The 23,993-nt window shown below is 38.5% G+C and overlaps 1 protein-coding gene across 3 annotated transcripts in view; it reads left to right on the forward strand.

Moving 5' to 3' along the window:
• LOC121950465 (ethanolamine kinase 1) overlaps nt 1–23,993 on the forward strand; it is a 56,767-nt gene that overhangs the window by 2,447 nt on the left and 30,327 nt on the right. The window contains exons 1-3 of one of the 3 annotated variants that reach the window (XM_088080221.1): nt 13,520–13,586; nt 21,393–21,655; nt 22,787–22,942. In XM_088080221.1, the coding sequence (XP_087936347.1) occupies nt 13,524–13,586; nt 21,393–21,655; nt 22,787–22,942 (482 nt within the window). In that variant the 5' untranslated portion in view covers nt 13,520–13,523. Of the gene's footprint in view, nt 1–13,519; nt 13,587–16,026; nt 16,511–21,392; nt 21,656–22,786; nt 22,943–23,993 lie in introns of those variants that run through there. The other 2 variants (XM_042496473.2, XM_088080222.1) reach the window with 2 other exon arrangements.

Below are 23,993 nucleotides of genomic sequence, written 5' to 3' on the forward strand. Positions count from 1 at the left end.
AAACATGGCACAAATGTTTGAGTTGACTCGATGATGAACTGATAAGAATTTGGTGTTCAAAGGTCAAGGTTACTGTGACCTTGCATCTGTCTCATTATAGGGAGCGCAATATCTGAAGATGGCCCAAAACATAAAACTGGAGATCATCATTCATAATTGTTCACAAATGTCTAATAGGATGATGAAGTTCTGACATTTTATATCCAGGTCAAAGGTCATTTGTGACATCATAATGATCTGCAGAAAACTTGTCTGGCTATTACTAAGCGTCATATCTTAGAAACAGAGGGGGAGATATTTGGTCAGATACTAAACTGCTGACACTAATCTTGGGTGTCCACCTTGAAACTGCGATTGTTCAGATCTTCTGTGCTGCCGGGGGAGATGTGTGTGAAGCATCCATGTTTTCACACACACGGATGTAAACTTTAAGTGCAACTTGAGTGGTGCGCAAACGCAAACAACTGTATGGCAGTACGTCTGTTTTTTCTTTTTTTATCTTGTATGTCCCACCGTTTTAATCCTTCTGTGTCTCCTCTCTAAATGTGGACACCTGTGATTGCAGAGCAGGCTTAGCTTCTTGTGTGTTCTTATCTTTCCACAGCGGCAGTTTGCATAGTTTGAGTCCTGGGCTGGATAATTGATCTGTAACCCTGAATGTCCTTTATGTAGTATTGTCACTTTATGTGACATACTGAAGTCACTTCATAAAGTTACTTGCATCCTGTGCATAACAAGCATACTTATGTTAACTGAAAACATGATCTTTTGCTAAGCAAGTAGTTGTGGTGCCTAAACCTAGCTGCTCTGCCACCTCGAAATGTGTTTTCAGAAGTTGTGGTCATTTCAAGTGTTTCTGTGAGATTATGCTGGTTTTAACAAAGATGCCAAAAAATGCCGTCCCTCTAATGACAACTTGAGGCTAGCGCCAAAACAGAGTCAGTCCTCATTGAACCCTACGAAAATGGGCCCAACTTTACAGCAGAATTAAACGTGTTTACAGCCTGGTGCAAAACACAGTTCTGGTTTCTGTAGCTAATTTCTGCGTTCATGACAACTTTATGGGGGTGACTTTCTATACAACTCAGCCCTTTACATTTTATGAAGACTTAAAGTTATGCATAATTAAGGGTGGGCTGCTTTGAGTCCTCTCAGCTTCTCCGTCAGATCCACCGCCTGCTCCTCCACAGCGCCAGCCTCTCGCCCAAACACGGCTCCGAAAAACCAAGATGGTGATGGCTTAAATGCTGAACTTGATTTTTCAAGTCCGCAGTCCGCCAGGTGACGTCAAAGTAGCTACGTCCAGTATTTTATACAGTCTAAACCCACATAAAGACAAGACGGGTTCGCTCACTTTCTCCCACACACACTCTCACAAAAGCTGTTTAGTTGATTTGAATTAAACGTTTTTCCATTGTCTCTTTTAAAAGCCATCAGGCCTGTACAGAACAGCCTTACATAACCCCTGTTCACTACCTCTGTTAACACACTCATCTGTTCTTCTGCAAATCATCAAACATCAATAATCCTACACACACACACACAGAGAGAAACACACACACAGACACACTCTTTTCCCTCTCTGGTCCTCTGAGCCCCCTTCACCATTAAGGCCACCGCAGCACGGCTTCTCCATTTAGGTCCTCCAGTCCCCCCCCTCTCCGTACACACATGCACGCACACACATACACACACTCCTCTCTCTCTATCCAGCGTCTCGGAGGATTTGCGGAGGGATTTTTTTTCTCCTGCAGACGACCAGGCAGCAGAATTGTATTTGTTTTCTCTGTAGCGCTGCCTGTAACTGCAGACAGTAGCAAACCGCCGCGCTGTGTGTGTTAACTGTCTGTGTCCACAGTTGTTATGACGGAGTGTATCATGTAACAGCCCGAGTATCTGTAGCCTTTAGGTTTTATATGTCCAACAAGCCTGAGTGTGTTTGACACTGTTTTGGATTGGCAGCAGCAGTTTTTGGTCTTCAGGGTATTTATATTCTGAGTGACATGTTGTGGGATGTCTTTTCCAAAATTGCTCTGGATGTGAGGAAATGCCCGTTGCTAAAAATGCCCATGTGTTATACGAGTGGCTTTTTGTTGTTTTTTTTTACCTCATCCAGATCCAGCAGGCATTTCTTTGCCTTAGGATTTGAATGCCTTTTTTAATGCAATTCATTAGCACTGGGTCAAAGGTCACACAAGGTAAAATTGGTACGTTTGGCTTCTACTTTTTAACATCACACTCGTATTTAAATGCTGAAAGCAAATACAATTTTGCATGTACGTATGTAACTCCTTGTGTCCTAACCTGACACTCCTGGGTAAACATTAAGAAGAGTGGCTTATTGATTTTGCCCTCTTGAGCTGATGTGTGAGCATGAATAACTCTGCGTGTGTCTGTGTGTGCAGGTATCTTCACACAAGGAAAAAAAAACAGACCAAAAAAACAGATCTGTCTCTGTATCAGCAGGAATGTTATTTAACACTTGGTTTGACATCAGTTCTTGTGTTGCATTCAGACGCTTTTTACTTGCACTCAAACTTCTAAAACCTGAGAAAATATGTTACATTTCTTTCAAAAACGGGGGAAAAAAAACCATAATAAGCAACTTTGAAAGAAATGTTCTGCAAATGTTCTGCAAAAAAAAAAATGTAAAAGGTGACAAGTAAATTATCTGAAAAATAACTTGGATATAATCAAAAACTAGGAAGAAATGTCCAGAAAACTGTATTCATTATTATCTTGATTATATATTTAAAATTATATCACAGCGTAAAGAAAAAATACATCTTCAGCACTTCCTTGTGGTCATTTCTTCTTTATTTCTTTTAAAATTTACCTTGCTAAGTTTTGGGCCATTTGTTAAGTTGTTTTTGGGGCTGATAATTGCCCTGACTATGGTTTGTGGCCTAAAGTGAAGGAAATGCTGCCATGTCAGCTGCACTCATGCAGGGGGGAGGTGGCGAGGGGGCCGGAAGCGCAAGACTTTAAAAACAGGAGTCTGGGATACGTGTTCTGGGTCATGTTGGTTTAAGGTTCGGGAAAGACTGTGGGCTTTTTAAAAATGTTAATAACATAACATTGCTCATGTCTCAAGTCACTTTCGTTTGTAATAATGTTAAAGTGAAATCCTTATATGTTCCTAACCTAGACCAAGTGCTTTGAGGGTTAGGGTTAATGTAGCCCTAAATGTAACTCTAGAAAACCTTTATCATGCTTTAGTTGCTGCGAGCAAGACCTTTATTATATAACTGACAGTAAAAATGTTTTCTCTCTATACTGATAAAAAAAATATGTATTTAGGCAGCATTATGTGGCATATATATAAAATAGCTGATTCTGTCTTTTAAAAAAAAGTATTTGCTGTTACAAATTAGGAGAGAACAAAGTTGTACAATAACGTGACTGAATAGCTCTTTAAAACTTGAAACTGAAAAAAAAAGATTAAAAAAACTTTCTCAGAGTTAGGTCTTTGCTACTGATAGCTTATATAGTACATTTGGTGATTATATTTCAATCTTTTTTATGGCTGTTTTTTTTTTTGCACCAGGCGTCTTTTTCTTTTGTGGCAGTATCTGGTAGTTTTGGGTGAGTTTGACAAGATTTTTTGCACTGGTCAGTTTTGAGATTTGAGGCTAATTTGCTTCTATACCATATCTTGTTTCAGACTAGTGGAAAGAAAAGTTTTTTTTTAAATAATGCAGATTTAATTAGATAAAGCTATTTGCATATTTGAACATAAAAGTTCAGAAAACAACTACAAAAATGGAATTGTCTAAGTCAATAAGTGGGGAAGTTTAATTGTGATATCTATTATTTAAAGCTTTTACCTTTTTACCAATGGCAGGTCAGTTACATCAAGTCATTTCATTTAACAAATCAGCGTTTAGCTTTAGTTAATGAAATTGTTGGCTGTAAAGGATTCCAGCTTTTCCTTTTGGCCTGGATTTGAGCTCATTTGAGCTCATCACCTCTGTATCAATATACACATCAAAAGTCATATTCTGTCCAAACACTGCGCTGCAGCTACACTGCTTTAACCCTTTATGTTCTCACTCGGAAAAGAGCAATGGAGAATATTTTTATTTGCGTTTCTTTGTGGCTTTAGCAGAAAATATAGTATTAAAATATAGTACTTACCAAACAGTTGAAATACAGATTACAGCACTTAAAAAATCTCAGAAATGGTGAAAAATTGTACTGATATATTTTCATCAAATATATGATGGAATAACATTAACTATATGGTATTAACAACAATGTGAATTTGTTACCTCAGCATCAGTACCTTTACCATAGAGGGCCAATTCGGCCGTTTGGTTGAGCATGACTTTAGACAGTAAAAAATCATACTTACAGATGTATTTCACCATAATGGATAACTTTAAATGTATCATTTAACAACAATGAGAACAATCAGAATATTTTTTTATTATTATTTTGTAGCAAATACTCAGTTTTAATTACATTTTATTTTTTGTATAAGGTTACACTTCCTATATAAAGCAAACTATTCTTGGACACAGCGACATCTAGTGGATTTTTTTTAGCATAACATACCTGAACTGAGCACTGAAAAAAGAAACTAATTGGTTTCACTTAAAAAAAGTTAGTGTCCAGGTTCCCTTAAAATTTTAAGTTGACTAAATTTGAGAGGACAAGCTTAATAAAATTTTAATGATTCAATCTTTCTTTTCAAATTTAGTCAACTTAAAATATTTAAGGTAGCCTGGACACTATTTTTTTAACATTAAAACAAGTAGTTTGTTTTTATAGTGAATGGTAGAACTAGCTCAGGTTGAGTTAAATTAAACACACTTTTCATTATGATATTGTGACTCAAAATGTGCTCGACCAAACGGCTGAGCAGGATAGGCCATCTCTTTGTCTTACCAAAAAAAAAAACACGTCTCACATTTCATATAAAGAGATAACATTTCCATCTAATGTTCATCATCTTTTATTGGTTATATTTAACTTCATATCCTAATGTTTATTTCTTTTTCCTCTCCATCCTCCTCTCCTGCTCTGTAAAACAGCTAAATGCCAGCATAACTCCATTTCTCCCAGTAAAACGTCTCTGTTCTTACACTGACTCCTCCGCCGCACCGTTCCGCGCTGCTGCCCTCCGATCTAACATGGCAGCGACATTACCATCTCTATGTAAATTGCTCTTTGACACACAGACAAGAGGGTGCAGAGTGTTTGTCAAACCCCTCCACCTCCTCCTCATACACCCTGACAGGGGAAATAACAGCGGCCGCTGCACGGAGCGCCCGTCTGGCCTCCTCTGTTAGAGACACTTGTAGACAGAATAAAGACTCTTTCTTTAAGAGGGGAAGCGAGTGTGTGTTTAAGTGTGTGTCTGTGTTTTCCAAAGGGCCAATGTTTCCTCCCCAGATGTTACAGTATATGTTTAACACAAGATCACGATGCTATCCTCAGCCTGTCAGGGCTAATTCAACGCTTGTCAAAGCAACATTACATTTTTTTTTTATCCGCTTCGTCTCTCAAAGATTAAACCAGAGCAGCACGCGTTACCAAAACAGGTGAGGACAAGTAGATATTAACTAGACAGGGCACTTGACAGATGTTTTTCAAATACAGTACTGCGCTTTCTTCCCCCCATCAAAAGAGACCCAACAGCAGCATTGGGGGCAGATCTGTGTGATTTTCCAGCAGATGAAAGTGAATATGTGATTAACACGCTGTAATTGCTGGCAGTCTCCCTTTTTATTTCAAGATGAAATGATGCTGAGCGCTCTCCCAAGCCAAGGTCAGAGGCCCGAGCCTATGCAATACATATTTAATGGAGAGAGACATACAGTGTGTGACTAGATACTTACTGTATTTTAAATATCATCCACAGCTGCTCATTTCAGCCTGTGAAATAAATTAATCTTTACACTGCATTATTTATAATTGTCAATGTGTCATTAACAAGGTTTTTCTTTTCAGTGTGCAATCCAGAGTTTTATTGTAAATTTCCTCAACTTCCAACGTAATTTGGTGGCCAGACCACAACTAGAAAACACTCCACTTAACATAAAGGCAAATGTGCTACCTCTCCCTCATGCGCTGACGTCGTTTCGTTCTTCATTTCGAGATCGTTTCAGCGTTGCTGCCATGCTCCATAAACCTCATCCCAACCACTGCACTCCTTGCAAACGGCATCACAAGCGCTCCGTAGACTTCAAACATATGAATTGAGAACGATTTAGCTTTATGAGCGGCCCCTAAGAATTTACGCAGGCTAAGACAAGACAGCATTGTTGGACAGAGAACACCCTCAAAATGGTGTGGTGAGAGATGGAGCTGGTTAAGCGTCGCTCTGCCAATGATATCAGATTAAGTAGAGCTTTCAGGGCCTCGTCCGGTGCTGGCTACATGCATGACCTCATCAGCTGTGGCTTGGGTGGTTTGGCAGCGAGGGACCGTGTATAAGCTGTGGCAGCAGATGACAGAAAACACAGCAGAGATGTTTTCTGCAAAAAAGAGAGCGCTGGTGCCGACATTGGCAACGGTTTGATTTTTAAATGCTTTATTTGATAGAATTAAGTCAACAAGAGTAATGCTTTGGAAGCATCTGGGGGGCTAAATCCTTCAAAGAACCAGGAACATGTAAAACTAGTTATTCATGTGCCTGCTACAGTATATGAAAGCTTTGTGCAACGCGACAGTAGTTTGGAGAACCTAAACTTTTACTCCCAGTGTGAATGCAAGCAAAGAATAATCAACCAAGATTGAACTTAACGCGTTATGCACTGAAAATGATATACCGAAAATAAAGTCATCATGAACCCTCTGGACTACAGTCGTGACACATGTATCTTTTGTTTATAGTTGACCATCTAAAAAGTCCTTAAACTTACAGAGACACAAAGTTTATAAAAGAGGAAAAAAGAATACATTTTTAAAAAATCAAACAGTAATAAACAAAGAAAACAAAGACTACAATTCAACTAAAGGCAAAAAGAAGTATAGTGATTAAAATATTTAAATGGTGAGCTGATGGGAAAACTCATCATGCCAAGTCAATCATCATGTTTGAGTCAATAGATTTTATAAGTCGGCTAAAGAAAGTTTTAAAAGGAAAGGTTTTTTTTTTACTACATCCTCTAATATCCTTTAGCTTGCCTCCTCTCATTAAACATATACTTCACCCACAAAATGATCTTTCAATTACTCATCCCGTGTAATGTTTAAGTCACAGGGCTCCATGTTTAACAGCAGCAAAACTATATTAACACATCTGTTCACAAACTCTCACACAACTGGTGCAGTATAATCCAAGTCTCAACACATACATTTGTACTAAAACCTATTTAAAACTGAATAAGTGCAAAAATGTCGGTGTTTGGAAAGTGTTGAGAATTCATCTGGATTCAAATGAGACTTGGATTATACTGCACAAGTTGTGTAAGAGTTTGTAAATTGATGTTTTGGTGTAGATTTGCTGTTGTTAAATGTGGCTTCCTTTTATTAAAACTGAGCAAGTATTTTCTGTGTTTTTTGATTCTTCGTTTACCATGAAGGCATGTGAGAAAATCAAGGTTTTCTGCACAACTTCAATGTAACACAGGATAAGTAAATAATATACAAAAGATTACTTTGTGGTTGAAGTATTACTGGGGTGGGAATGGAGAGATTGGGTGTCGTGCATCTAAATCAAGCTCTGATCATTGAGGACTTAATTTGCTGTACTCTGGTGAAACTTTCAGCCTTTTCTGCATTAATTTACAGTGTCAATATCTTTAATTTTGGCAAAAAAAGTCTTTTTGATGTTTAATGGGGGAAGAAACCTAAGCTAGTGAGGCATGTGAGAAAAGCATTTTCTTCATAAATTCAATGAAATCACAGAGTGAATTATTGATTATCGACCATTTTGTCTTTGAAATAGATCCAAATTTTCTGATATTTGTCAACATCAACCACTGATTACCAGTCATCATCTTAATAAAGGTTTCTGGACTTTATTATTCTATCCTAGAAAAAGTCTAAAATATGTCAGATTTGATAAGTATATTGGGATACCGTCCAAAAGCCAAATCCCAAACTTATTTGTCCAATCTATAACTAAACTTTTTGATTTTGGTATTATAATTTCCGAGCAAAACTCCCTTTGGAGCTACACTATTGCACAACACTGATAAACCTGCAGTGCAATTCAGTGCAGGCATTAAGTGCAGCAGTAAATGTCGGTTAAATGACGTGCAGTAACTGCAATCACCACACTCCTGCAGCCACCCGGAGGTGTGACGCACATCATTGTAACGAAATCTGACAGAAAATATCCTGTCCACATCTCTGAGCAGAGCAAGGGAACAATTAATTGCAGTTGCAAAGTATTTTCTTTCCAAATGTAGATCAACAGTGTTGCGGGCAATCAGACTCTCCACCCCCTCTCCCCGCAGGCTGAGGCCTGAATCCTGCATGTCAGCCTCCTCACATAATAAGGAGACAGCGGGTGTCATGTCTGGACTTGGCAATCTGTTACTGACATGAGAGTTAGAGTATTAAATGGACTAACTGCCAGCTTTACTGTCGAGGAACACCGGTGTCTGAGCCCAATGATTACTGCGGCCCCAAACAAAAATGACATTTGTCTGACAATAAAATTGGATACTAACCTGTCTGAAAGCTGTCTCCATTTGCCTAGAACAAACGTTGGCGTCAGCAAACAGTTTGACACACTTTCCCTCTTGAATGCAAAGAGAAGGCGAAGCCGTCCTTTGGCTCACGGTAATGGCCCCTCATTGTTGGCCACAGAGGATGTGGCGCTATTCATACCGGTGGATGATTGAAAAGAAAATTGAATCCCTTTTGATGTGATAAATGTGTCTATTACTACATTTGCACACAAAATGTCGGTGGAAATTATAGTGGGGAGGCAGGGCTCAGAGGAGAAAATACATAGGGATGGCATATTGGCTAGCTTTGATTGGAGCTGAAATATAAATATACTGTACCGGTAGATGTAATGAGTCCAAGCTCTCTGATTTTTCCACAGGAACTTCACAAATGAAAGGCCTTGAGAGCCCCAATTGTGAGACTATATAAAAAGGTTAAATGTCTGCATAGCTCCCGCTCTCTTTTTCTCTTCAAAGAGCTGTCTGATAAAGGACACCAACAACTGTTTGCCATGTAATAAAAGGAAATTTTCTCTTTCAAAAACTTATGAAAGACAGCAAGAAGTCCTGCGAGTGTTGCACCGTGAAGGAAGCATTGATTTGAAATTATGAAGACAGTTGATCAAGTGGTTTGATAAATTTACCCTAATGTTCTCTTAGTGGTAGATAAAATCACCTTTTTCTTGTCATTTTAGAAACAATTGGAATTCAAGAATAATAACAATATTTGCATTTTCAGCTTTAAAAAAAAAAAATCAGTTGTCCACGTGTAAAATTGCAAAATACATTGACATCTCATCTATATTTTAAGTTAGTATTAGTATTGTGTGTTGTGTCAGTTCCCATGAGGGTTTACATTATAAGAGTTTACTTCAAAATAATAAAGTAGTCTATATACATATGAAAAATAACTACATATTACATAAAATATATTTTTTCTAACTAGGAGAGTAACACCTTTTGCTTGAGCAACAGTGAGTGTGTGGTTGTGTGTGTGTTGTTGGTGGTTTTCACTGTCAGGAGGACATTATGTCAGAGCACAGACACTCATCTGTAAGTAAAACTATTCATATAACTGAAATCGAGTTTTGTGCTGAACACAAAAACTATGGAACAGTTTGGAATCGCAGTGTGAGTCTGTGTAGATACTGCAAATGGTGCGGTGATTTAAGTCAATGCCACAAAAGCTGCATTTCCACCAGCAAGTCAGTTCAGTTGACTGTGGTATGCTTTTTTTTTTTTTTTTTTTTTTTTTCATTTCCATCGGGAAAAATTGTGGATGGTACCTTTGGTAACTTTGGAACCATCCCTGTTTTTGATCACCCCTCTGGTTGGGGTACCTAGCACACAGATCAGGTACTAAAAGGTGGAGATACAAACACTGCAGTCCGTTGATTTGTCAGTAGAAAATCAGGACTCTGTCGTCAAGGCTGAGCTGCGGCTGGGTTAACCACTTTTGACATGTTTTTACACATACATTAGTAAACCATAGCTATAAAATAAAAGGATGTTTGGAAGCCTCTAGCAGCAGCTGCAGACTGAGAAAAAATAATTTAAGGTGAAACGTTTACTTGTAATGTTACTCAGTGCATGAGTTTATGACGTGAATCCATAAAAATATCTAAAATTTCAACATGGCAACTTTCACCATTTAATTTGGTTTTACTGTCTCTTTTGGATGACATACACTTTTAGTAATGAGCGGAACTTCAAGTGTTGAAAAAATGTATATAAATTGCGACCGGATAATGTAAACTGCATATATTCTAATCCTCTGTTGGAGAAAAATAACATTGGCAGAGCTGTGCCCATTTACATACTATTTATTACTCTAGCTGAACTTGTGCTGAATACAAAACTGTCACGTGACTGAAAATACTGCTTACATCTGTTCAAAATTTACAACAACATCAGAAAGTACCAAAATTATCACAGGACCCTGAGACCCCCTGAGTTCCCTGTGAGTTAAACAATCAGCTACAATAGAATAAAACAGAAGGTTTGTTTCCTGAACACGTGCTTTATTGTACTGAAATTTGAAACCATTTTCTTGATGGAAGTATATATAAAAAGTCCTTCAGGCAGGAGATTTGGATGACCTGGTGAGATTGTCCATCCTGCAAGACTATAGATAAGCTTATGTTCCTGGTATGTCAATTTTCATAAGACAGTGTACACTTTTACAGTAGATGGTCCACCACAATTAAAACAGCTGCTGCCACAGATTGATTTTCTATTTTTGGAACTGGACTGCTTATTTCTAGAGAGAAATTTTGCTGTACAAAATAGTAATTTCTTCATCTCATTAGAAATAAATCTGCTTCTTATTTTGAAATTACTAAATTCTGATCAGTTTCCCCTAAACCTATCCCCAACTCCCACTGAATCACACACTTTCTTCTTCTGTATTTTATTCACCATTATTCCATCAGATAGAGTCTTTGTTGACATTAATGAATGAAACCTTTCCTTGAACAAGTTTGGAGTTCTTGAAAACATGTAAGGAACTTTTTCTAAAGAATGTATCAACAATTCACAGCATTTTAAATCTTGCCTCATTCAATTTTACTATCAGTTCAACAAATACTACAAAAGAAAAACTATTTGAGATTGTGGGAGGAACAGCTGGAACTCTTAGTTATTTTAACAGTATTGTCGACGGCGCCATCTGGGGCAATTTCATCCCATGAAAAATTCTAGCAAATTTAACCACTTTAAGACTCAAGGTCACACAGGTTTGAAATCATGTCTAGGTGAAGACAGGATTCCAAAAATACACATTTAAAATTATTTCATTGTATTTTTTACTTTTTCTTGTTAGTAAAATGGTTTTCAAGACTTTCAAGATAACAAAATCAACATTGCAAACACAAAAACACAAGAAATAGGTCTTAAAAATAAAGAAAAAAACAAACTGAAATAAATTACAACCACTTAAACCAACCTCAACAAAAACAGAGAAAACACTTCCCATTTTCTCATGAGGAAACCAGCAGTATTCCCAGTGACCTAACAGACAGCTTGACAGTCTCTGCTGGAGCAAGCAAAGAGTTGCTGAACTGAACCAGTAGTGGTACAAAACCACATCGAAACACAACACGTGGAGGTGTGGAAATACTAGGAGAAAAAACAGCAGTTACGCCAGGAAGTTGAGGCTGCGAATGTAAGCCCGCTCTCACTGCCAACTTGCCAAATATTGCTGCTTTGTCAGTGATCTCATGTTAGATAGCAACACATAGAAGCCCCTTTTGTGGCGATTTGATACGCACTGGGTGGCACCAGATTTTGAAGCAGACAGCAACAACACCACTCATCAAATATTGCCACTTTGTCATTGGACGCCAGCTTCAACTACTGACGCAGAGTCGGTATGGAGGCATTATAAAAATGCACTGGCTGGCGGCAGTTTGTAAGTACTCGTTACTCTATCGTAAAGAGCGAGAAAGTTTCCTATAGGTCAGGTGGGAGGAGGTAGATGGAACTCTTTTTATTTCTATGTGAAACCAAAAGTTATTTTAATAATGATGTAGTATGCTAGAATGAGTAGCATGTCAGAGTAGTGGAGTATGTCAAAATACATATGTCACCTGTCATTACATGACATTAATGACAACCACACTTATTTTAATCCAAACCACGATGTTTTTTCTAAACCTAACAATGGACTTTTGTTGCTCAAACTTGAAGAACTAAGGCTCAAAAAGAAGTGTCTTACCTATGTTGTAAGTTAATTTTGAAAAAAAAAGACTTGCATTTAATAAACAGAAACTGTATGTGAAAACAGAAGTGTGTTTTGAAAAGACAATTCATGTTGCAAGCATAAATTGACACGATGTCCCTGAATGTTCAAAAAGGGGTGCGAGAGGGTACCTAGCGCATAATATTTTGACGTGTATTTCCACGGACAAAGTGGAGGTATTTGATGAGTTGGAATGAGAACACATTGCACCAGGGTTTCATGTATCCAGTGAAATATCTCAACATATACTGGATGGATTGCCATTATAGTTTGTGCATTGTACCCAGAGGATGAATCGTGTTGACTGGTTATCCCCTGATTTTTCCTCTAGAACAGGTATAGTCAACTTGCTTTGCTTGGGGGGAACTTCTGCAAAATGGCAAGTCCCAGCAGCCCCATACATGTTCCAAGGATTCTAAGACCTTTCAGTGATTTTTGGCAGTTAATTTTTGGGACATTTCTTGGATTTTCAGATGTTTCAAGGATTGTAGGACAATTTTAGTATTTTAGAACATCGGGGGCTTAGCTTGGACCTTGGTCAGGGAGTGTTTGGGACCTTCCATTGGCAATTTTTTTGATAAAAAAGCTTTATTTTGATGTTGTTTTATGTACTCTGCAACCTTATGAATACTATAAGTACAACATTTCCCAGTGTGAATCACTTTATTTTTTTATTGTGAATTAGAAAATGGCAACCTATCCAGATTTGGCCTGCAGGCTGTAAGTAGAATATCGTTGCTCTAGGATGCCACCATGAGGTCCACATTTATGGTTTAGAGTAAAATATCTCCCCATGAAATCGATTCTTTATCCAGAAATCTTTGGAAAAGCTGTAGCCGTTTCCATGAGAAGGAAAAGTATGGACACATGATCCTTTATCTGCAACAAAATATCTGTAAATAATGAAATCTTCCTCTCATCCTCCATTCTCCCTCTACCCATTTTATTTCCCCATTCTGCTGAATAGCTCGTGGTTCCAATGCTTAAATGACTTAAGTGAAAAAGACTCATAGCCTAGATGGTGTCAAGAAGTCAAGCGAAACTCCAGCAACATTAACTCAGTTCTGGTACTCTTTCATGCTGTCTTCAACACAGCTGGTACTTTGTTGATCCTTTCATAAATGATTAATTTTCAAGGCTCAAAGGCCCAAATGTTAATGTCTGCATTCTTCATATTAACAATCACGAGGAAGACGAGAGAAAGAGAAGCCAGACATACAGTAAGTGAATCTGTCTGAAAAGTGTCATAACAGTATATGTATGCAGGTTATTGTGTGTGTCATCTCTTTTTCATCAAGCCCTCTCGTTCAGCTGTACTTGAGAGGTATATGCAGTACACTGACTCCACTACCCCATTCTACCGCCTGACCCTTACATTTTTAATCGAGACACTCATCTCTCTTTCAATACACAACATCTTTGATGATGAGACGCTCTTTGATGGCAAGTGAATTTCATTTTCGTCTAAAAGCTTGCAAAGTATTCGGTTCAAGACGATCACCACATTCGTGACTTCTAGGCAATTACTGTAATGATGCAAAATGGTAAACATTGGCCCAACATCTAAATAATTTAACAGACTGAAAACATGCTGCTCCAATGTTTATGAAATTCGTTTTGTGTTTACAGAGTGATCATGTTGAAATGTTCCATGGCATTGAGCTAGCATGAAAGGTCATGTTTGAATGAACTAATTCTATGATATTTAAATGGGTCCTCCAGATTACACGGTGACTCCGATCAGACAATAGACTCCACCCATTTTAAGTCTTTACTGCTGCAGCCAAATGTAATGCATCTGAAGATTATTTACAGAATCAAAAAGTCATCTCCTTTGGCCCGATTTTGTTGTATACTTACTTTTTAGCTTGAATGAAGTTCAATAAAGTAAACTGTGATCTAAATTCTGCATGCGGCCTCTGGGACTGTGCTACAGTGATGTTTGCAGCATTCTCAGTTTTAATGTTACAGCAGCCTGGTGGGGCATCGAGTATCAGAGAACTGTGCTGAAATTGCCTGGAAAAAGAGCTCAGTTTTTGGATAGAAAATATGCTGAACTCAATTTGGACACAAGTGTCACGTCTTTGTGGCTGACTTACATCTGTCTGAATTCATTCCATAATGAAAATGTAATTAATTGCAGCTTGTCATCCTTGTGTTGCAATTCACTGGACACTTGAAGATTTTTTTAATTAAGTGGTAATTTCTATTGAAGTGATTGAAGTGATTTTTTTTTTTCATTTTCAGGGACTTATTTACATCTTTTAGTACATTTTTAGTTCACAATATTGAAGTTATACTAGCAGGCATTTTTCTATTAGCTGTGCCCAAAAAGACTCTGATGGAGCATAATACATGATTAAATATGTTAGCAGAAGAGGTTTACTGAAGCACAAACTTAATTTCATCATACGTCATTACAGAGCTTCAAAACATGTTTCTTTCAATTACCAAATTTACATCCACAAAATATTCCATTTTTTGCCCTTTTTCCAAGACAGTATTCCTAATAATCTGTTTACATGCCTGATAAAAATTAATATTCCATTTATATTCCTTGCATTATATACCTTCTATATACCTTAAATTGTGTCGTTTCTAATGTCAAAATTTCAAATAGTGTAACAGCAAGAACTGCTTGTGCCATTTTTCTTCTTTGCATCAAATTCAGATTTTCTAGCGGTGGCAGACTTGTTTGACCATGTGAACACAGCCCATCCTTAACGTGGTGAAGAGGTTTGCATGTCCCTCTGATCCTGGGAGACGTGTTGTCTGGGGAAAACAGCTCCTGGTAGGGTCTACCAAGGCAAAGTTGGTGCTCGCTGGTGAACGTCTGGTGGCCGGGCCTTAGGCCATGGGGCCCAGTGTGGCTCATCCTGAATAAACAACTTGGTACCGCCACACTGTAGGACCACCACCTGCAGGGACAGCCATAATGGTTGGGTGCAGTGTGTGCCGGGTGGCAGGCAGGTTCGTGATACTAGGTGTGCTGACCCCTGGCATCGCAGACTGGTGAACACAGCCTCCCTCTTTAATTCCTTTATCCCCCTTGAAGAGGTTGGCGTTGCGATATTTGTGCATGTTCAAAAACCCTTTGATATCCAAGTCTTTCATGGTGTTTAAAAGCAGGTGTGTTTCTTCTGACCAGCAATGCAGGCTTTTCTTTTGGGCATGCATATATTCACAATTCTTGTCTTGCAAACTGTTGATGAATTGGTTTGTGTGTAACATATCCATTACAAACAGAGCTGACCATGAACAGAAAAGAGGCTTTGTGTTGCAAACTGTGGTTAAAACCCCAACTGAGATGTAAATGCTAAATGGGCTGTATATATGTCCACAGAATGCTCCTAAAACCAGAATAATATCAGCATATCTCCCATGTCCTAATTCCAAAATGTGAGATTTGCACAAAGGTCTAATTTGGATTATCTGAACAGAATATGCTGTTTATATGCACTGTGTCAAATTTGGAATATTCTCATATTCTGAAAAATAGTTGAAAATGAATGTGTAAACATAGCCAATGACCTTTTCTGACTGAATTATGCTTTAACACTACACGTGCCTTCTGAGAGCTCCAACCACCAGTGGTTAATATGTAAACTCTGAGGATCAAGATGCCCATAGGAACATTGGCCCCTGATAAGCAGACTGGACTGCTGAGTCACTGGACACACGAGTGGACAGTTTAAATGACCTGCAAATACCGCAGATGGCTCTCGAATTGTTCTAACAAAGCAATAAACCGGTTGTGGATTATATCACCATCATTAAGAATTCTGTCTACCTCAAGTTTGACCTGTGGTGTTTTGAGACTAAACCCACATTTGGCTTTCTGGAATTTTGATCCTTGTGGTCCATGACAGGAGGATGTTTTGATGATTGAACAGAGTAAGACTTTGAGCTGAGTTTTTAAACAAGTTCTGGACCTCAGACTTTTTGAAGGTAAAATCTCTTTCACCTTCTTTCTATCTTTCCATCTACTTTGCTGAAAATGGAAAGTGGGTGTATTGGTACTGGTACTGGTAATCAGCTTCTCCATGTGGACCTCCGTATTGATGAGCACGAACCTCGAAGAGGAATCCTAGAGCTCCTTAGCAGACTCCGTCCCTGTTGGAAGGCACAGGAAATCCAGATGAAGGCAAGTCAGTGTTTGTGTCTCATGTTTATGAGGCGTATTCTCAAACAATAGTTCGTATCATATCCTACAAAAATGCACACACCTTGTTTTGAATTATGAGCTATATACATGAAGTCGCAGAGGTAAGGCTTAGGGAAATAAAATTCCATTTGTTAGCTGTAGAAAATAATACATGGTGATGCAGAGCAGACAGACCATATGCATTTTCCAGCCATTCACGGCTCCGTATTTTTATGCCTCTGTGCTGGCAAACACTGAGGCCGGAGGCAATGTGTTATCTGGTTGTCAGTCCATCCGTCCGTCAGTTGAGACCTGTCCTTCCGAATTTATTAAAATTTCACAAAAAAAAATCACTTGGACTTAGTGAGTTGACAGTGAGTTGATTTGATTTTGGTGGTCAGAGGTCAAAAGTGAAGGCCACTGTGACCTTGTCAGTCTCAATCTTGCGAACGCAATAAATCTCAAGAACACCTTGAGAGAATTTCTTCAAATTTGGCACCATCATTTCAGTGGACTCATTATAACCTGAGTATATTCTGGTGGTGACCTTGCATTTGTCTCATACATGTAAAAGTGATATCTGACGATGGCCTTGAGGTAGTTTCCTCAAATGTAGCACAAACATCTATTTTGGACTCACAAATGAATTGATTAGAATCTGGTGGTCAAAAGTTAAAGGTCAATGTCACGATGTTCTCATACAACATGTTTTTGGCCAGAACTCAAGAACACTGAGGACCACTGTGTGAAACTGTGCTGATTGTGTAGATCTTCTCTGTCTGTGAAGCATCCATGTTTTCACAAACATTGTTAAGGATGCAGTTGTCTTGTTTGAATTATTTTTAATGCTATTGTCAGTGGAGAAAACCGACCGTGTTCTGTGCTTATGTTCAGTGTGAGCTCCATGTCGTGGCCGGTCAGTTGATCTGATCAGTGTGGATGTTGCAGGTTCTGGCAATGCAGCAGATTCAATATGTAATGTGAGTTAACAAAACATACACGATTAATAAAGAGTGTCTGCCCAGCTTTAGTTAACCCACACCTGAAAGTGCTCATATAGTAACACTCCAGTTGTTTTAAGTTCAGGCTGAGTAGACCTTTTTTTTCAGGACTATGTGGGTCTGAACTGACCAGGCTTGGCTGTGGCTTAGTGCTTATGAACCGGTGGTGTTTCTGTCATACGCTGGTGGACAGCTGGATGGCAGCGGGTGCGTCCACATGCAATGTGTGTGGGTTGATGCGAAAGGTCACTGTCAGAGCGGCACCATGTCACGAGTTCAGAGTGAGAACATATTGATCCTGCTGCTGTAAATACTCACTGGATCACCAAACCTGCAGCTAAAAACAGTTAACCAACAAATACACTACTTTCTCTGTCTTCAGTAATGTTTATTGAAACTTGCACATCCTTGCTGATTAAGGACATTACTGTGCCTTAAAATTAAAATAAAAACAGATTACGTGCTTGTCACCCAGCTGACAATACATGTTTTCATTTTCAAAATAAAGCACTTCACGGAATCGATTAATTAAAAGCACACGCTGTGATAAAATGTAACACAAAATTAAAATGTCTCATCTTCTGTATTTATGAGACTATATAGAAAGACATATATATAAAACCTGTAGAAAAGCAAAGGTACCTGCACAACAAAAGTAGACTTTTTTTATTTATTTAATCCTAAGAACAAATGCGTATAGTGTTTAGAACAGGACAATTCCATTCTGGTCCCATGTGCAAACACAAGGTCCAATCTTTCACAGAAATAGGGTTTATGTTTGTCAGGTGAAAGCCCATTGGGTTGGTGACCTCTCAATCTACAGCAGGTCCAGTAATGTACACAAAGGAGTAGATGCTTCCCTCCAGCCCTTAGATCCCAACAGGATCAACAATGATGTATTGTGTTCAGCTGTTTGGAGAGTACAGACTATAGACAGATAGTTCCTGCTTTTATACCTGTACTTTTAACCGTGTTGTATGTGAAAGTCTCCCTTTTAAACTACTATCTTTTGTTAAATTTTGTAGCCAAGGGCATACATTTAATTTCAATATTTGGGGGAAACACATATGAAAAGTTTGAGCGTCAAGTAGGCCTTGGGCTGTATGCACTATGTCATACCTTCAAACCTTCCTGAAACTTCCCCCTGGTATTTGGTATATGGCAATCTAAGTGTGCAGCACCAACCCCACCATCATCATTGTTACTCTTGCTAGTAGTGCTGGGCGGTATGACCTAAAATGTGTATTGTGGTATTTTTAAAGACTATGGAGCTTCCAATACATCATGGTATAAGGACTGGATAAACCTGTATACCAATTGACTTCAGCACGTGCTCTAAATAAATAGTGAGCTTTTGATTTCAAATAGCAATAAATAAATTATATTAAACACAACAGGTAACGATACTATGTGCAAATCATAGACAAAAAAAAATGATAACAATATCAAAACCAGTAGAAAGTATCCAAGTGGCCCTCTCTTCACTACATAAATACTTGATCAGATGTCAAGGTGGGCATGTTTGTTCATTTTCCATCCAGATGAAAAAGTGTTCTGTGCAGGGCCCGTCTGAGGCTCAGAAAATGCCGTGGAGACTGTGGCTGAGAATGAGAGACTTTGAGAAACCACTGAATGACAACAAATGTCGGATGGGGCCCTATGCAGGCAAACAGTGGTCACTGTGGGATTGTTGTGTACACATACAGAGCAGCACACGCTGTGCTGCAAGTGTGATCTTTAACGTCAACAAGTTCAGGCTGCAGCTCACTGCAGCTGCACATCTAGATCCGCCATCTACCTACTGTTGGTTCTTTTTTTTTCTACCTACCACATAGTCCCTTAACAAGACATCAGCGCAACATAGGTGAAAATTCAGGTACCCTCTTGTTTAATATTCTACAAAATGTGTGTTTTCTTTTTCAAATATAAAATGAATCAAATTTCTGAAAAATAACTGACACACAGGGAACCTTAGACTTTTGGTGGTTACCCACTTTGCCCAGTTATTAATCCAGCCCTACATGATATCTTGCATTATGACTAAAATAACATCATAAACTGAAACATTGCTTTCACGTTCTTCATTCTGTACATTTTCAAGCACTTTAAAATCAGAATAACCCGTAGATACAGTATATTTGTGACATAAATATGTTATGCTGAGTGGTGGAATTGACCTAGTATATACAGTATATTTTACTTATTTAATGCAATGATACTTTAAACTAATACTTTTTAATTTCAAATGGAAATGGTACTTTTTACCCTGTTACATTTCTTTTACAACCCTGCCCCCAGTATTAAAGGGACAGTTCAAGCCAAAATTCAAACTACATATTTTCCTGCTTACTTATAGTGCTATTTATCAGTCAAGATTGTTTTGGTGCAAGTTGCTGAGCATTGGAGATATCGGCCAGAGGTCTGCCTTCTCTCCAATTTAATGTAACTATATGGTACTCGGCCTGTGCAGCTCAAGGCGCCGGCACCGCCAAAAAAAAAAGAGATAATTTAAAAAACAGCAATGTCTTGTTCTACAAATCATAATCTGGTTATTCAAGACCTTGTTTTGAGTAGTTTTATGCAAGAGTTACTTTATGTCTGCTGAACTACACCTGCTCACTGCATCGCTGCACAGAAGGAAGTGTGCATCTACTTACGGACGAGACGCTGGAGCTTGTGACGGCACAAGATGTAAACAATAATGCGTCCTCCTCAGCAGAGCTTTAGCATCAGCTAGCTCAGTGGTGCTAGGTGAGGTAGCAGAAGATTGTTATTTTTGGAAAGAAATATTGCTTTTTTTGGCGCTTTGAGCACCACAAGCTGAGTGCCATCTAGTTCCGTTATACTGGAGAGAAGGCAGTAATCTGTATGGCCAATATCTCCAACAATCTACAACTCACATTAAAATAAATATAAATTGGTAAATAGTACTACAGATAAGACGACAAACCTATATTTTTGGTTTGGGGGTGATCTATCACTTTATAGAATAAAAACTACAAAAGGTTGCTCATATTTGGTGCCACTTTGACAATATTATATTTAAATAGAATTGTGCTTACATGGGTACTTTTAATACTAATACTTATGTTCATATACCTAAGTATTTTTTTTTAAAATGTGGAACTTGAACTTAAGTATTAATAAGTATTCTGTATTTTATATACTGCAGTTTTGCTGTGTTCACTATTGTAAGGACCTTAAAACTTCTTCCACCACTGCTGATCGTTTGTGTCCTGCACGTTGTGGTGCCATATTAATATCTGTGAGGATCCTTACATATTTGAGAAATTTTGGATTAAATATGTTGTGAAACAAAGTATACAACTATTTTCTCAAGTTTCTTTTCAAGTACACAAATGAGCAATAGCTGGTAAATGATCTCTCTGTTTCTATTGTTTGTTTTTTGCACAACAGTGTTTCTTTAATGGAATGTCAGTATGAAATTTAAGGTCAATGAGCCATAACAGCGGCAAATTAGCAGCCTGTAAATTGATACGGTACCAAAAGAGTCCTGAAACCAAACATATTGCTTTTATTTACCCTCTAAAGCTCTGAGTGCAACCATGTTTAGTGGGATTTGTCCAAGATTGTCATGGATAAACAGTAACTCAGACTGAGGTTCAGAAGAGTGACACATTAAACTTTGCACATATTTTCACTTACACAAAGGACTGCCTTTGATAATACGTGCTGTAATTTTATTGTATTATAGATACTATTAAAGAGAAAATTCCCTGTATTTACAAGTGGTTGTGCTGTCAGTGTTATGATTATTATCTGTAAAGTGATACATAAGCACCAGTTTACAATCCTTTAAGAAAGCAGTGTTGACTTTTGTTTGATGACTTTTGTTTCCTTTTGACTTTCCCTCCTTCCAGACCTTCACAGAGGGCATCACCAACCAGCTGATTGGCTGCTACGTGGTGTCTCTCCAGGAGCCCGGCTGTGTTCTTGTGCGACTATACGGCAGAAAGACGGAGCTCTACGTGAACAGGGACCGGGAGGTGGAGATGTTCCAGGTCTTCCACGCCCACGGGTGTGGTCCACAGATCTACTGTAGCTTCCAAAATGGCATCTGCTATGAGTTTGTCAGAGGGACGGTGCTGGATGATGAGCTGCTCCGGCAACCCTCCATCTACAGGTCTGTGCCAGAACCGCTTTCAGATTTTCACTGAATCTTTTGTTAAGTTGATCAGAGTCGGTGTGCCAAGAGCATGTATGTGCTTTTATCTGGAATGTCCTGGATTGCTCTCCCTAATTTCCCAGGGTAGTAATTTTGTCATTCAAGGAAAAAAGGTAATACAAATGTTAACTTTTTTTCAGAATTCATTGTCAAAGAATTAAATCTGAGACAAGTCTTGCTAGCATTTAAAGGTCCAGTGTGTAGGATTTAGGGGGAAATATTGACAGGAATGGAGTCTAATAGGTATGTTGTCTTTAGAGTATAACCACCTGAAAATAAGAATAACTGTTTTCATCACCTTAGAATGAACCGTTTATATCTACATAGTGAGCGGGTCCTAGTCTACAGAGATTGACGATGTTGTATCCCCGTGTTTCTACTGTAGCCAAGCCAAACAGTTACCACAGCTACATTTTTTGTCAAGACTGGCCATGCCATTGATATTATAGGAAAAAAAATCGATGGCTATCATTTTTAGGTCCGTTCTGGGTTTAACTGAATAATTCAGGTTTATTTAGAGTAGTCTGAAACTTTAACAAATTGTTTTCTAAGACAACAGTCAGCAGTAGCTAGAGGTCACATGTGTGTGTGTATATATATATGTATATATATATATATATATATATATGTATGTTGACCATCTCAATTGTGCTGATGCAGGTGTTTTTTCAATTATTTAAGTCGTGTTTCATGTTGAGCAATGTTGTTTAGTCATGCCCCCGGTTTCATTCATCATCCTCGTGATAACAGGCCAGCATCATTATTCTCTCCACGGGACAGTAGGACACAACACAGCCAGCCGAGGCTGAGCAGCCAGGGCCGTGATACACATCAATCAACCTTGCTCTGCCTGATACCCTCTGTGGGGAATACCCAGAAAACTTTATGTCACCGCTAAGATGCCTCAAGAACGAGCACTCAAGTAGTCAAAAGGTCACGAATGCAACAAGGCCTTTTTTTTTTCATTTAAAAAAAGAACAAGATAAGAGTGCTAAATGGAAAGGGAGTTGTGTTTCTACTCTGATAATGGTTGTTTGTGCAATAACAGCGTCTGCCAGGCTCATCTGAGAAAATGTTTTCTGTCCGCAGATTGATCGCAGCAGAGATGGGGAGAATCCACTCTATCCAGCCAAAATGTGGTCGGACTGTTGAACCCTTTCTCTGGACAAAAATGTCCCACTTTCTCACACTGGTAGAGAGCAGCAGTATAAACAACAGCCCGGTTGAGCAACGCTGCACAAAAAGGTACAACTAAAAATCAACTCGATGTATTTTAGATATCATACAATAGTCACCTTAGCACATTTTCTCTCTGCAGCACCCACAAACTCTTTCAATTAGCCACTGAGTAGCAGCACTGGAACAAGTAAGAACTAACTGCACTGCTCAAAAGCATTTTAGCAGTAACTTTTCTCATCAAAAATGCATCTTACAAGCTCAGTTTTTTCATCTTAAAGTGAATTCAGGAGAATCAGTTTGTTTTTAGTAAGTTGTCGGGCTCAAAAGCAAACCTTTGATATTTAGCACTTTAGATTCATTTACAAAATGATTTTGGTGGACAGCAGTAATCTGTAGGATGTGTAAAACCACATCTACCATGTGTATGTTGAGGATTAACCTCTATGTTTTGGGGTGCACTTTGTTCTACGATTGGAAATGTGTCCCATATCGTTCTTGTCCCAAATTGCAAAAACCCAGCCAATCTGTTGACCCTGTTTGTTCACTCCATGCATGGCAACTGTAATAAGTAATGATACATGGGTCAGGGCTTTTTCAAATCCCATACTAGCCCAGCTTGTTATGAGAGCCAATCTGCTCCAAACAACCCATAAACATATGTGTTAATCAGAGACCCCACTATATAAAACATGATCTGTTTTTAAAAGCACAGACATAGGAAGATAGAAAGTACTTTGGGATTGTAGCCTTTCAAAAACAGAAACATAAGACCAGAAGGTCAGGAGCTGGATTAAACAATTTGTTTATCAACTTATTATCTATTAACTCAGATAATTAAAAAAACATAATATGCCTGGCATCTACAAGCTTAATACCAACAGTGCTGACTTAATCCAGAGTTACTTTGAAGGCAGAGGAGCACATCATCAGCAAACAATATTAATTTGTAGGGATGCAGGTTACATCAAAAAATAGCTAGCATATCCACTGTGTAGTATTTTTCTGTCATGCAGAAACTGGGATGCTGGGTTTTGGCCTGAGTGGTAGTGATAGTGGTAGTATCCTCGGGCAAGCCGTTGAACCCCAAATAACCTTAGATGGCAGTGACATTGCTATG

The sequence above is a fragment of the Plectropomus leopardus genome, chromosome 7, assembly GCF_026936395.1.
Source record: "Plectropomus leopardus strain MGB_pleo_1.0 chromosome 7, ASM2693639v1, whole genome shotgun sequence".
In the NCBI taxonomy this organism is placed as follows: domain Eukaryota; kingdom Metazoa; phylum Chordata; class Actinopteri; order Perciformes; family Serranidae; genus Plectropomus; species Plectropomus leopardus.